Source organism: Dermacentor albipictus, chromosome 3, assembly GCF_038994185.2.
Source record: "Dermacentor albipictus isolate Rhodes 1998 colony chromosome 3, USDA_Dalb.pri_finalv2, whole genome shotgun sequence".
NCBI lineage: Eukaryota > Metazoa > Arthropoda > Arachnida > Ixodida > Ixodidae > Dermacentor > Dermacentor albipictus.
Window position 1 is genome coordinate 72,633,764 of NC_091823.1, and position 17,213 is coordinate 72,650,976.

Consider the following 17,213-nt stretch of genomic DNA (forward strand, 5'->3'; position numbering starts at 1 on the left):
GAAAACATGGACCAACGGAAATGCAGAGAACTTGAAGATGGGGCAAATGACGGCTGCTGTTGGCACGTGCCGAGATTGGCGAACACTTGGCAACTGTTTTCACCAATGAGAAAAAAAAATCACTTTAGAAGCCCGTCACAACGCTCGCAACTCTCGTGAGCTTGTTCTGACGTTAGAGCTGACACAGCCAGCTGGACAATTTTTTCAAACTCTCATCCGGCGCCTGCCATGTTTTGAGCCGTGGTAACCACCAAAGGCCGCATTCCTCTTGGTTTTTGTGAGTAAAAGGCGCCAAGATCGACATTCGCATGTGCTTTGAGGATACGATAGAGCCTCATTCGCAGCCCTCATCCCTCTCCTACTTCGGCGACCAGTCTTGGACTATGCAGCAGGACGTCGCCCCAGCACAAATGAAAAGCCTAATTCAACACCACATCACTGCTGTCGCGCTCTCACGCCCGATTTCAATCCAGCTGAAGAGCGGCCGGCGAATTACCCACAACTAAACCCAATGGACTTCAGTGTGTGGGCTGTTCATGAAAAGGAGGCCCGCACCTTTCAGCACATTTGCATGGCAATCTGGAACGCACCGCTGTAACGAGCACAAAGAAATATTAATAAGCATAAACATTGTGACAATATTTATGAGTCACCCACTGCACTACACTTATTTGCAAACCATTTGACTGATTTTCGCTAAAGTTTTGCGCAGATGCAGCATTTCGCAGTGCACCCAGTCTAATATCATATTTACGAGCAATAACTGTTCGTTTCGCTGACAGTAAAACTTGATTACCTGCAATAGAATGGCATCTGTCGCCACTACGGAGAAAGCCGTGTCCCACCATGGCGGTGACAGATGGTGCCATTGTTTTGTTGCAGCGAGATCGACATATTTTTGAGCAGCATCGCCGCAGACGACGCGCACTTAAACAATGCTGTGAGCTAAAGAGGCAAGTAGTGCTCGTAAACATGGTACTGAACTGAATGCACTGCAGAATTCTCCGCCTATGCAATACTTTAGCTGAAATCAGAAAGGGGTTTAGCTGGAAGAGAAGTGTAAAAAAATAGCATCCGCACGTTTGAGGAGTGTATAAAGATTATTCTGTATATTTTTGACAAACATTCGATGGCTATTTATAAAATTTGGTGGCCGTGAGAAGCTGCATTTAGAGGTGCCTTATCTAGATCATCGGGTGCGCCACCCACGAGTGTGTTTGAGGCAGGTTCATGTGTAGGCTATGTGGCATGCGCGTGTTTGCGCTCCGTCATCAGCTTTGCCTCACCATCGGTAATGTGAGTGCGTAGACCAACGATGAGCAGCAAGTCGTTCAGAACACCAGACTATGGCCCGCCGTGGTTGCTCAGTGGCTATGGTGTTCGGCTGCTGAGCACGAGGTCGCGGGATTGAATCCCGGCCACGGCGGCCGCATTTCCATGGAGGTAAAATGCGAAAACACCCGTGTACTTAGCTTTAGGTGCGCGTTAAAAAAAAACCCAGGTGGTCGAAATTTCCGGAGTCCTCCACTACGGCGTGCTTCATAATCAGAAAGTGGTTCTGGCACGCAAAACCACATAATGTAATTTTTTTAAAGACCAGACTGCATCGGAGTGTTGCTGGTAGCAGCTAGGCCCACGCGCCGGTCTCCGATCTCAACTGCTGCTGTCGGCAGAGACGACGCTGTGGTGGCCCAGAGGCGTGATGTTTGAAAAGCGCCTGCCTCAACTCAGGCAAGTTATCGAGTACCGGAGGCCACAATCGCCTGCTCTCTAGAAAGATCCAGGACGAATGTTGCGGCCAACTCGGGGCAGTGCTCCCACCGCCTCAGCCACCAGTCGAAGACCAGCATGCTCTGATGTCAAGTCAGACAGGCCAGGCACAGGACTCTCTCCTGCTACCAGCGAAGCAGAAGGCCTTTACTGAAAGTAAAGGCCTTCTGTTAGGCTTACTGAAGTAAAGTAAGGCCTACTGAAGTAATACCTACTGAAGTAAAGGCCTTCAGTAAAGTCGGGCACTCATCATACTCGGAATTCCAACACAGCCATGAGCAGCAAAGCGCAAGAAGTACAGTACCAAGGCAACAGTAGCCTGTTAGATATGGAGCTGTTTCCTGCGATTACTTCGAGTTCCCCAGACCACATCGGATTGCAGCACAGCTAATTGAGGAATGCAGAAGCAGGAAAGTGCATTCCAGAGAAGCGGCCGAGCAAACAAGTTTAAGGCAACAAGTTCACGTGCCAACAAGTTCGTGCGTCGCCGGGATTAGAAGGGGGCCTCGTACAATGGAGCTCAATCGTCCCCCTTCGGCTTTGAAGAAGGCATCTGCTACCGCTGCGGAGCCGAGCCACCGGGTGCAGGTGGGCCCTTGTGCAATGAAGCATGAGCGCCCCCCCTCCTTCTCCAGCCTAGAAGAAGTGGATTGCCAGTCTGCGAGGCAAGACCGCAGAGAGCCGCCAGGTGCGACACCGCGACACGGGCGCCTACCATTGGCTGAAAGTGGCGTCATCGGAGCGGACTCTCCCATTGGTCAAACATGACGTGATTTACAGTGCTCGAAGGGTTTATAAGAAGCCTTCCAGAGAGACCTGAGCATTCTGGGACATGCCCTGATTCCCTGATTCACCTCTCTCGAACTTCTTGCCGCGGGCCGCAGCGTCCGAGTTGCTGCCGGCCCGTAATGACTGTACGCCTGTTACTTGTCGCTCACCTCCCTGTATAGAATGTAGAATAAACCCTCCCAAGTTGTGGCTTTCATCCCGAAGTCCCGTCCTCCAACCCCTACAAGCCGCAGAGATCGACGTGGTCGAAATCGTTTGTCGTCAGACAAAGACATTCAACAAGATGCGAACCGATGACGTAACCGTTCAATGCCTGTGACTTGTCAGGCTAGGTGTTGCTTGTGGGCGATGGAAATTTAGCATTGATTTCACCAGTGCTTCGACGACAGGTACGCAGCGCCGCTGTGCAGCTGTACTTGGCTCGGCATGCAACAGTGCAATGCGCTCTCCGCCTATTTTCCAGCCAAAAGAATGAGTCAAGCTAGAAGTGCCGTCTGCTACTGCTGCAAGTGGAAGTTGATGTGCGTTGAGGGACAAAAACTGAAGATGTAGTTCAAGCGATTCGTGAAAAGGTCAGCTTCGTACGCACTACGACTCGTCATCTGCTCAGTGCCAAGTGTGATGGTGTGATGAAAGGAAACGATGGGGCATGCAATCATTCCAAATGCTGCGCTATGGAAGCTTTGTGCGTCCTTAAAGGAAACATTCCTCGGCAGCGGCGAGCTGCTCGAAGGAGACAAATGATATGGCACGCCCGCTACCTCAAGAGCGCGGCAAAAGTAATGGCGGCGCAAATTACTGTGACCTTGGGGCCTCTTTTTTTTTCTTTTTTAAGGGATCCAGAGAGAGCTCCGAAAACGCAAGGAAAACAAGGCGCAGATATGCATGCAAGACAGAAGGATTGCGCGTTATTCATTGTTATATCCCCATTTTACCCAGTGAAAGAGTATAACGTTATTAAATAAATACGGAGAGTCGTCACGGCAACACTATGGTCGAGGCATCAGAGAGCTTAAAAGCGAAAGTTTATTTGCTTACCCCGCCAGAGTGTGACATAACTGCGTCTGGGTCGGTGTCTCGGCGGATATGTTCCAGCGTGAAATTCCGGAATAACGACAGTCGATAATAAAGACGTAGGCCCAAACAATGAAACGTTCCTTTCCTTCGAGCGCTTCCTAACCTTACGTGAGGCCTCCTTACAGCGAAGGACCGATGGAGGAAGCAAGCCTACTCTGAAAACTCCCTTCACCCGTCCTTACGTAAGGAGCGGTTGCCGCCACGCCTGGGTTGGAGATTATCTCTTAAAAGCTTTAGGTGAACACCCGAACACCACCATTCAATAAAAAAGGTTGTATCGTCGCACAATCTTTAAGTTGATGAGCTAATATAGAGAAGCGTGGACGCTTTTTTCTAATTTTGTTTACTAAACCTCAAGAAGTAGCGCATTACAGTGCAAAACTTGATGTGCTCCAGCAACGCTGGCACGCCGGCGTCTTGCAACGCCTAGCAACGCCTAGCAACGCTTCCATGCCGCACTCGCGACCGAAACGAACGTGCCTGGCGAAACGTACCGTGCTCGCACTTCTCCGAAGGTGGGCGACAGCGCGCATGCGCAAGCAAACGTCACGTGGTTAGGCAGTGAGGCGAAGCGCTCGTTCAGGGCCAGGAGCGGCGTAAGGACCCATGAAGGTAGCTTGGCCCAAACAATAAAACGTTCCTTTCCTTCGAGCGCTTCCTAACCTTACGTGAGGCCTCCTTACAGCGAAGGACCGATGGAGGAAGCAAGCGTACTCTGAAAGATCCCTTCACCCGTCCTCACCTAAGGAGCGGTTGCAGCGTGCCTGGGATCGAGATTATTTCTTCAAATCTTTCCGCGAACACCATTATTCTATTAAAAATGTTGTATCGTCGCACAATCTTTAAATTGAATAGCTAATATAGAGAAACGTGTACGCTTTCTTCTAGTTTTGTTTACTAAAGTTAAAAAAAAGTTGAGCATTACAGTGCAAAACTTGATGTGCTCCAGCAACGCTGGCACGCCGGCGTCTTGCAACGCCTACCAACGCCTAGCAATGCTTTCATGCCGCACGCGTGACTGAAACGAACATGCCTGGCAAGACGTACCGTGCTCGCGCTTCTCCGCAGGTGGGCGACAGTGCGCATGCGCAAGCGAATGCCACGTGGTTAAGCAGTGAGGTGAAGCGCTCGTTCAGGGCCAGGAGCGGCGTAAGGACGCATGAAGGTAGCTTTGGAGCTACCTTACGCTGAGGAAGCACCAAGGAAGCCTTCACCGAGGGCCCCTCAGTAAGGAAGCTTTCAGAGTGATATAAGGTAGCCTCACCGCAATGAAGGCTTCCTTAGTGAGGTAAAGGAAGATTTCATTGTTTGGCTGCTTATGCTGAGGAAGTACCAAGGAAGCCTTCACCGAGGGCGCCTCAGTTAGGAAGCTTTCAAAGTGACATAAGGTGGCCTCACCGCAATGAAGGCTTCCTTACTGAGGAAAGGAGGGTTTCATTGTTTGGCCCGTAGTATTTTCGGCTAAGGCTTTGCATATAGTGGTTAATGCATTGCCATTCTGACTTGCAGAGAATGTACCGCCATGGGCATGGTGCCGACCCTTTTATTTTAAGGTATGTCACGCGAGAATGTGCGGTAGAGCCAGTCAACTCAGATCGCCGTGTGAACTCCGCAAAAGTGCCCTTCATACAGCATTCCCTTTAAAATTGAGGTAAAAAAAATTTGAGGCATTATATCGGATTATAAGGCGCGCAGTAGTGTGGGACTTCGAAATAATTTTGACGACCTAGCTAAGGTTCTTTACCATGTACTCAATGCACGGTAACTGGCACTTTTGCACACCACCCGCATCCGAATGCGACCCCCTCGAGCTCAGCAGCGCAACGCTATAGCAATGCACTGGGCTACCGCGGCAGGTAAAACGGAAGTAACAGTGATACAAACACAGCATCATAATTTTTTTCATTTACAGCTACAAATATTTTTTTCCGCAAGAAGGTGCCGATGTTCCAAAGATGAGCACCAATGACAAAGATGAGATGGCGGGTTCGATGTTTTTCGTCGTGGTGATTGGCTAAGTCCTTTCAAACTGCGTCAGTGATTCCGCCGGGCACTCGTCCTTCTTTATGCACCTCCCGTGGTGCAAGACTCGGTCCGCAGGACAGAAACAGCCGGGCACGCATGGTCCGTCGGCAATCTTCTTGCGCACTGAGCATCGAGGAGTGACCACGGGGCCGCAAGTCTGAAACTCCATACCTCGCGGACAGCGTCCTTCTGCGAGAACAGTTCAAAGGAGTAGCATTAAACACGCCCACAGGTACACCTTTCTTTCTTCAATGACTGATGCGTTGATGCCTGTTCAGGTTCCCACCAGGTATAGCGGGTAATACGGTGCAGTGTGTCAAGACACACGAATGATTACTGCGCTAAGGTCTAACGAACCATACCGCACAGAAAAAAAAAACGTTATCATAGTTTTTTGGACTGAGTGGCTGAGCATAATACGAAGTCATTAATATGACTCCTGGCTCAGCAGGAAGGCAAGAAAACGATGAATTCGGTAGGAACTATTCTTATTGTGGAAATGAGTGGCGCACTAAACTACGGCACAAATCGGTGGGGGTGAAAACAAACACGGGCGGCAGCCTTCCTAACGGAATTACGCAGCTATCAATTTGTTCCCTACTTAAAGAGAGCGTTATCGCGTGCATTCCAGATTACCTTGCGATAACCGCAAAAATTCAAGAAGATGCGATCGTCGGTACACTCTTCACTCTCCAATATATGGCGCTAATGTCAGGAGTAATTGTATACCTCGTGAATCGCATTTCAGGTACCACATGTACTTCGACCGTGGACTATAGTTCTGCCTGTACGTCCGGCGCTATACGAAGGCGCTTTTAACTTTCCTCCGAGACACTGGCTTCAGCGAGATACCTGAATTCTCTATTTAGTATGTTTTATCTGCCTTACGTGTAGTACTGTGTGGGTCATTTCATTTATCGTGGCATTCACCTCCACAAGTTAGGCATGCCACCGCAGGTAAACCTCTCCGCTCTTCGATAAAACGGGCCTGTCAATCTAGCACAGTATCGCGAGCGCATCTCATACATGAGTGTGATAACACGTACCACCTTGACAAAACGTAAGTGGCTTCCATGTTGAAAGAGCAGCCAACGACATGCACCGTGCGCCCACCCCATGGCGCCACCAGCACTGCCGCCAACGGCGCCCCCTGTGGCGGATGCTTCGTAACGTGGTGTGTGATGCACACGACAAACCGGAGGTGGACGGCGTATTTGGCGCGTTTTCTGTCGTGATTTTAAAGCTTCGTTACAGCTAGAAATCCCGAAAAAACGCCCATGCATGACCACATGCCGAGCCGAGAATCCTTGTAAGTCCTAAACACTTCCCTTATAGCGAGATCAGTAGATGACCACAGAAGACGAACCGATGCATAACGATCTACTGCTAACACAAGAGGCAGAAAAAGAAACGCGGAAATTACAGCAAACGTTAAAAAATATGAAAGGTATGTGGACGTCAAGAACACGACAGATGCCAACATAATGTATCTAGTTATTCTATTTGCATTCACTTCCTTCTGGTACTTCATCTCTTGTCTGAGTTGCACACCGCCCACGTTATCATTACAATATATTTGACTGACCAGTGTTGACCAAAAGCTACAATGAACGTCATTTTTATTAGGGTTTGGTGGCCACACCTAATCTAAATCGACGCAGACCGGTTAGTGCGCCCAAACACAAGGTTGTCAGTACAAATGATTGGTTAGAGGGCAGGGATAGCGACTGTGCACGCCAACCTTTATTAACAGCAATATTTTGGAAAAACTACGCAATTCTCAGCATTGCCATGTGGTGCACGTGTTAGAAGTGCCCTGAAGAATGTACGTCAGTAAGAGACATAATTGAAAAGAGTGTATATATATATATATATATATATATATATATATATATATATATATATACGTGTGTGTGTGTGTGTGTGTGTGTGTGTGTGTGTGTGTGTGTGTGTGTGTGTGTGTGTGTGTGTGTGTGTGTGTGTGGAGCAAATTGGGAAGGGCGGCAAGGTTTTCGGAAAACTGACAGCATCTGTTTGTTTTTTGTTTGCTTTTGTTTTTGTTTTGTTGTTTTTTCAGCGTAGCAAGCCAAACTCACCGCAAGCTTTCCCTGGCAGGTGGCTTAATGACACGTTGTGCTGCTCGCAGGCCAGTTTCACTGCAGCGTAGACGTCGCAATAGCAGAAGGCGCTTCCGTAGCAAGAGCACATTTGCTGGGAGCAGATTTCGTGCAATGCCCATGAATTCTTGAGACTCGTGAAACAGACTTGTAGAGTTCTGTCATTCCTTTTTGGGTAAATCGAAAGAGCAGGAACATGAGCTTACACTTCCAAGAACGTAATGAATTGTAAAACCTGGCAATGCAAGAAGCAATCTCTGATAATAGAATTGTTGTTTGTTAGACAAAAAAGAGTCGTGAAAATACGCGCTGCCTGGCAACGATTTTTCTCTATGTCAGAGCATGGTGAAAAACATAAAGAGATGCGTCCTATGATATGCCCCTCTAATACGCCACATGCCGAGCGTTATAAAGCTTGTCGAAACGAGGTAGTCGAGGAAGTAAAAAAAATGTTATCCTGGTAAGTTCAAAGGAATTGACAGTGCGTAAAACTGAGTGTCAGTTCAGTGCAGTTTGTAATGTAAATGACCAACTTTCATGAAGGAATTATCGAAAGTGTCCCGAGAAACGAGTATGCGTCCGGAGCGCCGCTAGGAACGAACACAGTAAGTTACTAAGAGCTTTGGTCCCGAAATTTTCTTTATATTGCCCCACCAACTTGTGTGTGCTATTCACTTTAATAATTACGACTCCCCCTAGTGTGCGGCAACGTATACATATCTTAGATTTCATCCCTACCTCCGCTTTCTTTTCTTTTCCTCCTTTCCTTTCTTTTCCCTGTCCTTTTGGGCATTAAAACTTAATATCACAAAACTGCTGAGTTTCATCAAACGTATTAATAGTAGCTATTTTCTTCGTAAAATTTGCGCAAATTGGAATATAAACGTGGAGTATTTATATGGATTTTCTCGAGCTTTAGGCGATAAAGTAAGTTAGCTCCAATAAATAAAATCACTCAAACTGCAAATAAAAATCAGTCGAAATACACAAATAAGTATAAGTCAGAATATGAAAATTCGCGAGCGAGAAATACATATAGCATTTGTTCCTTGACCCGGGAGTTCCTTTCTTACTTCATGTATCTGCACATCTCGGTAACTCTAGCAGCGACATGGGCTGGTCGATTTTTGCACGCTGGCGGCGCTCGGCCTCGCTGCCGTTCAGCGGGGGTGGGAAGACTCCAGCTGGCGAGGAAGTCCTGCAGAGGATGTCAAACAATATTGCACCACAGTCACTTGCACAAACTTGAGGAAACTCTAATGAAACGTTGCTACGCTGATGCAGGAACGCGTGTGTAGGATTGGCGCGCTGTGCCCCACCGCCCATCTACTGCATCCAAAACTTGGACGCAGTGAAGGTTTTGTCTCACACTGAATGTTTTACCCCTGTTGCCCGATTTCACCTGCTTACATGGTCTGTTGACATCCCTGACATTACCGCATGGAAACCGAAAGCTAGGCTCAGTCTTTCCATAAGTAAATTCAAGAAAAATAACTCAATGTTGAAATGGGCAGTTATTCATTTCAACTGCAAGCGCTTGATAGGAACGCACAGCGGACCTTTCACTTACAGATTTACTGAGCATACAAAGAGTACACGCGCATATCAAGGGGTGCTCGACAAGAGCTCCTTTGTCAAGATATTTATGACCACAGGCCAATACTTATGAGCGATACATTTTGGAGAGTTATCCTCTGATGATGCCCGGCCGTTTCCGTCGTATGACGTACGTACAACATCTACGAACGTATCAGTGCCCAAATTCTAATGTATCCTATTCTGGTTCAATTCTGCAATGCAAGTGATTTCTCTGTCACCAAGAGGCCGGTTATTGACGCGGTAGAACAACACTTGCCGATTTGCCTTTGGCACTGACGTGGTGCTTGGTGGTGAAGTCATCTCGGACATCGGCGTTGGCATTCCCGCACAGGCCGCACACTTGGCCGGCGTATCCGTCCGGAAGTGACGTCACTATGGCACCGTCCTTGCGTACCGCGACCACCAGACCGTGATGAGTGCGCAGCTCCACCGCTTTGCTGCCATTTCCGAAGTCGATGGACATGATGGTGTCCTCGTGGTGCGGCAGTTGGACGTCGCGGTCGTCTACCAACGCCCGACCACCGGAGAACAGCGTGACGGTTAGGCAGTGTATGTACACGCGAACCGCGACCTGCACATTGAAAATTTGAAATACGACGGTTCATAGCAGTCTCGCACAATTCATTTTAAACGCGCGGCCTTGCAATATGTGCTGTTCGTCTCGCTACGAGCCACAGGGAGCCAGCTTGGGCCCACCTCACTGCCACCCCTCCTAACAAACCCTTTATTTCACACTCAGTAGCTTCCCTGAGACGTTCCAGCTGACGCCACCAGTGCTTCATTGAAATCGTAGTTTAGCGGCACTTATCTTGATGGCTAGTGCCATTATCCAAAACTTGGAAGGCGTACCTTGAAAGACCGACACTGCAAAATAGCACCAGCCTTGAGCAAACAGCTGTCCTGCTTCGAGTGGTGTAGCCATGTCAAAAGGAAATACTGCCTTTCTTAAAGGGACCCCGAAGAGAAACATTATATAGCTTTCGACTGATGAAGTATAGTTCCAAAACTCTATCTCGGTTAATTTCGCAAAAAAAGGTTGGTTACTAAAAGCGAACTGTTTTTTTTTTTATTTCGCACCAAAGCCTTAGTTTTTACTTAAGTTGGACGTCACGGCTGCCAATGTATTTTTTATTTCACACTTGGGCAGTTGTGGCACCAATAAACGTTTTCGAAATATTCAAAGTTCAGCCTTCGGCTCTTTTAGAATACAACGCATTCCGTCTTTACCGATAACTAACTAGACCCGAGCAGGTGTCTTCGTAATTCGTAACGTCAAGGGGAGCTGACGTCACGGATCGGTGACCTCGCGGATTGTGCGGGCACTTCAAGGCTGCGTCACCACTCGTCTTTCGTTTTTGCGTCTTTTCAGTCAGGGTTATAGAGACAACTCCCGCGTTAAGAATTTGTACTTTCTTTTTTTTCTTGGGGGAGGGGGAGGAAGTATTTTAGTGTAGAGGACTTACATCGGCTTAGCTGATTTATTTCATTTATGCTTCCTCTAACAACTTAGATCAGATATTAAAACATTCTGAAGATATTGTTACGAGGAGTATTTATTCCACAGTAGCTAGTCGTTACTCGTCAAGTTACACTGCACAAAAACGTAGGCTTCCGCCTAGCTCGACCGTTCAGTCATGCCCACATCGTCGTCGTCGCTCAACCCAGGCATAACCCTCGGCGAGGCGCTGCCTCTGTGGATGAAGCACCGTCCCGGTGCTTGCTGCCATTAAGGAGGCGCATCGTAGTTGTTACGTTTGAGGAGGGAAACATGTACGGTGTCAATTCGGGGTACGACAGTCGATGACTCGGGTTTTAGCGGAGACATTCCACAGGCGGCAGATATTTCTTGGCGAAGCACTCGATACGGCCCGACATGGCGTGAAAGAAGCTTCTCACAAAGGCCAACACGACGAGGTGGGAGCCAGAGCTTGACGAGAGGGCCCGGAGGGAAGTACGCATCCCTGTGACCACGATCATAAAAGTACTTTTGTGTGGCCCGCGATAACATATCATTTTCTACAAACATATTGAAATGGGCTTTCCGCGATATCTATCGACTATCGAGCTATAACATGGCAGGATATTTTCGCGTCCGACAATCTCGTGTGTCGGAAGTTCTACACTTGCACGCTTCCATTGCATTTTACGATGGCCATAATACGATGACCGTCACTAACCTCCTTTCCCACGAAGGTCAAGTAGCCGTAGAATTTACCGTGGTAGCAGTCTTGGAATACGGTATAATTGCGTTTCTTGTTCAGCGAAAAAGAGAGTCCATCAAAAGTAACCAGAGTGCTGTTTGGCAGCAGGGTGCATTTCGGCGGTTCTGAAATGTGATAAAGGAAAAGCTTAGGTAATAAAAAACAGTGGCCCTGGCTTTACATGACCGCTGATCTTTCTCGAGCCACAATAGGATTGTGCGCACTATTTAATAGCGAAGAATACAAGCATCAATACCGCTATGTTGCACTTTCTCCACAGGATGAAAGAAAATGTCTCTTACTAATGTTCCTGATAACGAATAACTGAAAGACGCCTTGGGTTGAGCTTACGATGGCAATGCAACCCTGTCTTCGAGTTGTTTGAACTTCGTTGATAGAGTGCCACCTTCATCTTTATATAAAAAGCAAGCTTGTTTCCTTTATGCCGTCCCTCTTGTTAGACACAGTATGCTTTGTCACGTTCAACCACGAAGTCTCCCATTTCATGTCCGTTTGATGTCAGTAGCCCACGCTCATCTATGGCACAGTTCGTTTTTTCGTATCGCCCACAATGCTTCCTAATAAAGGTTAATGACAGATTGTGCATTGCCTAAGTAATCTAGGTGACCCAAGTCACTATTTCCTGCGAAAAAGCTACAGAGTTAACCAAAAACGCCGGTTTTGCCGGACGGCATGCTTTCGTATCCGCCCACGCCAGGCGCTGCGGCATTCTTCTGTCTCAAACTCTTCTGCGCTGGCATTTCGATTGTGATTCTGCGAAGTCGCACAAGCAGGTCAGATTTTTTTCTCCTTGTCTTCCTTGATCTGTAATCCAATTAATACTAATAGATTTAGCATATCCAATCAGTGAGTAATATAAAGCACCCAAGGCAGTTCCCACCTTTGATACAGGACCCACAGCACTGAGACGGGTTCTTGAACAGAATTTCTCCCTGCAAAAGAGGATCAGGCGTTGGTCGCGTTTTTTATGCGGCAATGTCACGCACTCAAGAAACCATACTCACAGCGGGGCAGGTCAGCGCTGGGCATGCCAAAGGAGAGCACCGCACCACTCCCTTGTCACACTTGCAGGTCTCACAGCCACGCTTCCACGACTCTCCGTCCTAGAAGCAGCACGCCGGTATAGCCAAAATTGATCTCTCCATTGTAAAGTGTCAAGACGAAAGCGCCGTCGTTACTGTGACGAGGGTGGTTTGGTGTCGTTCCTGACATTATATGCTAAAAAATTATGGCCTGCTTTGATGATTTCACTGACACAAGAATGGGCTTTAGCGTCGCAATCGAAAATTACAGGTCTTATGATTACTCCTGGCCACCAATGGTTCTTTAAGATTCGTTTTAATTCAAGTACACAAGAATATTACGCATTACGTTCTATCAGAAAATAGATGCTGCGGTCATAAATCGAACCGGTGTCTGCACGTTGCATGCATTTGCAATGCAATGTTGCATTGTGCATTTGCCTGTGTGTATGCCTTATCTTGTCTGTTCTACACTGCGGCAGTGCTGCTATCTTGTATTGTTTGTCTTGAAGCCACCCTGTAACGGCCTTCAGCCAACAGTATTGTTAAATAAATAAAAATAAATAAATGATCATTAGCAGAAAGCCATACAGCTACGAACCCTAACTTTTCTCTGATTAAGAACTGCTAATTACTTGTCAAACAGTTCTTATAACAGCAACACAATACATCAACACGCAAACAAGTGTAAATTATAGCAGACAGATCGTCGATCAATGCGCAGAAAGCCAACAAAATTCATTACATTACACAGTCTAAAAGTGCCAGGACAGTCATTGTGCAGTTTTTGTTTTACGAAACGGCATTTCTCGGAAGGCCACTTGATCGGGTAGGGAAACGATTCCATCGGAAAGGCGATTCCAAAGGCGCATATACGTGCTAGGAAGCTCAGATTAACAGAAAGACAGCGTGCGACCAGATATGCGACTACAGCTTCAATGATTGTGAAGCCAGCAAGACATGCGTCATGGTGTTTGTAAGAGACTAAATGAATGTGAGTTACATATATACTTATTGAAAAGACAAAAAATGACAGGAAAACGGTACATTTCCAAAGGTATAAGGGAAATGTCGTGCATTTTACTAATGCAGGAATGACGATCGTAGTTGCGAATTATTAACCGATCTGCACGGTTTTGCACTGATTCGATCGCGGAGATTAGATGTTACTGAAGATGCGACCAAATTGATGAGGAATGTTGGAGCTAAGGGCGCACGAAAGATAAATAAGCAAGTCTTCGAACGTCAGATATTGGCAGCTGCATATGTTGTGGCGCAACGATCTTAGCGTTAACGTAGCTTTCGCAGTTATCTGTTTATTATGGGCGGACCGTAATAGGTTAGAAGTAAGGTGAATGGGGCCAAGATGGTGCTACGTAGACGTACGAGGAACTGGAGCGGTAATTATGGCGTAGGAGAAATCAAAGGTTAGGTTCTTGCGGCTACGGGTAACAACTTTACATGTGAAAGTTTTGTGTGTCATTAGCCACCTAACACGCCACTGATGGGCAACATCAATATCAGATTTGCCGTAAGGTACAGCGAGGCTGCGAACCAGTTTAGTATCAAAAGCCAACCAGAGAAAGCAACCACAAGTACGTCTTGAGTCCTAGCCATTGCAGCATCAGCATCCCTGTAAGGTCGTCAAGCCGTGAACAATCGACCTCCCACAAGTGGAGTAGTTGCGGCATCTTTTGCCCACCAAGTCAAAAGCAAAGGTTAGCGTGCTGTCTCAGTAGCACGCAGAAATAGATCATTGATGACTGGGACATCATGCTCGCATAACAAAAAAAAAACGTTGAGAAAGACGTTGGGAATACGTGTTCTTGTAATACTCGTTTACAAGGGTTATGGATGGTTTCTAGCTAAGTACATGATTTCAGGTACTTAATTCTGTGCGTGACATGACCGATAATTGCGAAAGGTACTGAAGTCACTGCTCTATTACCTATATATTCAGCTCTTTAAAAATTTCATTCCAATATGTATGAAAAATTCTGTCCAATAGCACAATATGAATGCTACTCAAAGGACCATATTATTACTATACATTTTGCTGTTACTGACAAGTATTGGGCAAAAATATAAATCAAGGGGATATTAATTATGCATCGTTCGAGTCGGGCCACACCGCTCGCTTGTTGTCGCTGCAGTATTATCGCAGAGCGCTATATCTAAAAAAATATATATAACACGTTGACAGAAGCCAACTGTGAGGTACTCACCACATACGCCGACGAAACGTCGATGCAATAACTGGTATCTGTAAATGGAGCGCGTTACGGTTAAACCTGATCGCATACGCTTTGAATAGTCACTAATCGTGTGTCTTATATTATAAATACCACGAAATGCTCTTGAGAAAAGACGGGGAATGCGGGAGATGGAAATTCAAGACGATGAGCAAAATGTGAACAAGGTGAATGCAGGAGCCTGCATTCACCTTGTTCACGTTTTGCTCATCGTCATGAAATGCTCTTGTCAACCAGCTGCTCCGTTTAGGTATTTGGTAAATTTTTAGTGCCCATAGCTACATTATTTAACATGAGATGGGTCATAGAGGTTTCCTTGCATATAACATAAGTGAAAGAGACAGCAATGGTCTACCATGGTAAGGCCCGATTAATCGAAAGTCGCGAACATTGCGTAATCGCAATCGGCTAATTGTGTGCAACGCACGCAACTTGCGCGTATTACACGCGTTGTACACAGTTTTCCCACACTCAGTGAGGCGAGTGCATTCAGTACTGCTTCCTGGCCTAGCTGTCACGTGACGTGTTGGGATCAAGGTTAAACACATGCTCCCATCGGAAATCATGGCTTGGAAGAGAAACAAACGCACCTAGTTTAAACAGGCACACCGCTCTAATTCTCTAACCCCTGACATAATGCTACTAATACTGCATGCCTGTATGATGATGCGCATACCTTCAGCTCGAAACAAGTTGGTTGACGGATCATCACGAAACCGTTCAAGAATAAATAGTGCAACCAGCACATGTACAATGAACGCAAAACGTGTGCGCCCTGTTCGCCCTCTATGCGCGCTGGTTTCGCTACATTCAACTGTTGCGAGTGGCTTGGCCGACACGTCGACACTTATGAACTATGAAACAAGAATGGAAGACGTTAAGGCATAAAGAAAACGGCACCTCTGCACCGAGACTAGTCTCGAGGCCTCCTTAACAAATTATTTTGCCAACCGTAGGTTAGCGGTGACAAAGAACACCTTGTCAAGCTATAGGCTGGCGTGTGTATTGAAGTACAATGTTGGACTAGTTGGTGTATAGTTGTCAGTGTTTCTCGCGCAGAACGTTAGCGGAAAGAAAAGGAAACGGACAGAAGAAGCACTAGAAACGGTGGTCGTTCTGTGCAGTTTTTTTTTTCTTCCTCCTATCTACATTTTGCATCACAAGCATTCAAACAAGTGGTGACAGGTTCCATTTTGAAGCTATGGTGATTTAGTTATGCAGGTGACAACGATTTCTGGCAGGGCATCTTACGTAGAATCTAAGGGCCTCGTATACAAGCATGTGAGAGGTACAAATAAGCATGATAGCCATTTAGCTGACAGCAAAGTGAAAACTGCTCTTGTTGGCACAAACAGACATTTTAACAAAGTCGTTAACAGTGAAAACGCGCTAATTCTCGGAGAACTAACGCTATGTAATTCGCAACAGCGTCAAAGCTTACCCACACACGTGATGCCATCGTTGCTAAGGATCATTCTCTCTGGACATGCGCACTTATAGTACCCGGGCATGTTGATGCATACGTGGGAACAGTTGTGTCTTTCTATTAAACATTCGTCGACGTCTGCAAAACAAGAAACAATGAGCCCCTGAACTAGTGAAGCACGGGCAGAACGGATACATCACGCCGAAGTAGAAGAAACATGGCTGGTAGAGTCAGTGGATAGTTCCGTTTCATGGTATTTTCTCTCCCCCATAATACCGCTTCTCTCTAGCTAGCCGTAACGATGTTGTCCTATGCTAACACTTACGATGAAATCATGTTCGGAGAACCTATTTTTGCCTGTTCAACTTGTAAGTGAAAGGACAAGATGAAACTATTTACTTTCTTGGAACGAAAAAAACTTGGGCTAGTTGGTACTGCTTGAACTACTTGAGCATGAAAATTTTCTGAGCATGCGCAGATAAGTTTTGTTCTTCTTTTCCGACGTTGTGCGAATTTTCGATTTATGGCTGACGTTTCTCTCGTCCGTTTGCCCCTACTTATGCTCGTGTCTGAATGCCTACTTCTTTGTAACTTTAATTTACTTTCTGTCTTTCTTTTCTTTTATTTTATTTTACGAATGGTTATTTCATAAACAGACTAAAGGCGAGACTGAGGTGAATATATAGAGCGCTTTTGACGTTTATTACCAGCTGCACGTCAGTCGCTCACACCAAGTCGGTTTCAAATGAAGTACTATTATTTAGGACACTAAAAATTGCTTTGTGAAAGGTAAGACTAATAGCACTACTGCTAACAGCGCTTCGGAGAGCCGCTACTGGTACCAGTATCCAAGAAGGTATGAGCTAACGCAGTTCCATCCGCATAGTGAACGCAGCATAATACTTTACTTTAAA

General features: G+C 46.5%; 1 protein-coding gene across 4 annotated transcripts in view; it reads right to left on the reverse strand.

The window, feature by feature from the left end:
• Positions 1-5,523: 5,523 nt before the first annotated feature.
• Positions 5,524-17,213, reverse strand: part of LOC135900601 (sushi, von Willebrand factor type A, EGF and pentraxin domain-containing protein 1-like) — a 101,053-nt gene continuing 89,363 nt past the window's right edge. For 2 of the 4 annotated variants that reach the window (XM_070535585.1, XM_070535584.1), the window contains 9 exons: positions 16,315-16,437; positions 14,847-14,884; positions 12,604-12,702; positions 12,480-12,531; positions 11,555-11,703; positions 9,634-9,948; positions 8,852-8,976; positions 7,758-7,945; positions 5,524-5,850 (listed from right to left, as the gene is read on the reverse strand). In XM_070535585.1, the coding sequence (XP_070391686.1) occupies positions 5,651-5,850; positions 7,758-7,945; positions 8,852-8,976; positions 9,634-9,948; positions 11,555-11,703; positions 12,480-12,531; positions 12,604-12,702; positions 14,847-14,884; positions 16,315-16,437 (1,289 nt within the window). In that variant the 3' untranslated portion in view covers positions 5,524-5,650. Of the gene's footprint in view, positions 5,851-7,757; positions 7,946-8,851; positions 8,977-9,633; positions 9,949-11,554; positions 11,704-12,042; positions 12,404-12,479; positions 12,532-12,603; positions 12,703-14,846; positions 14,885-16,314; positions 16,438-17,213 lie in introns of those variants that run through there. The other 2 variants (XM_070535586.1, XM_070535587.1) reach the window with 2 other exon arrangements.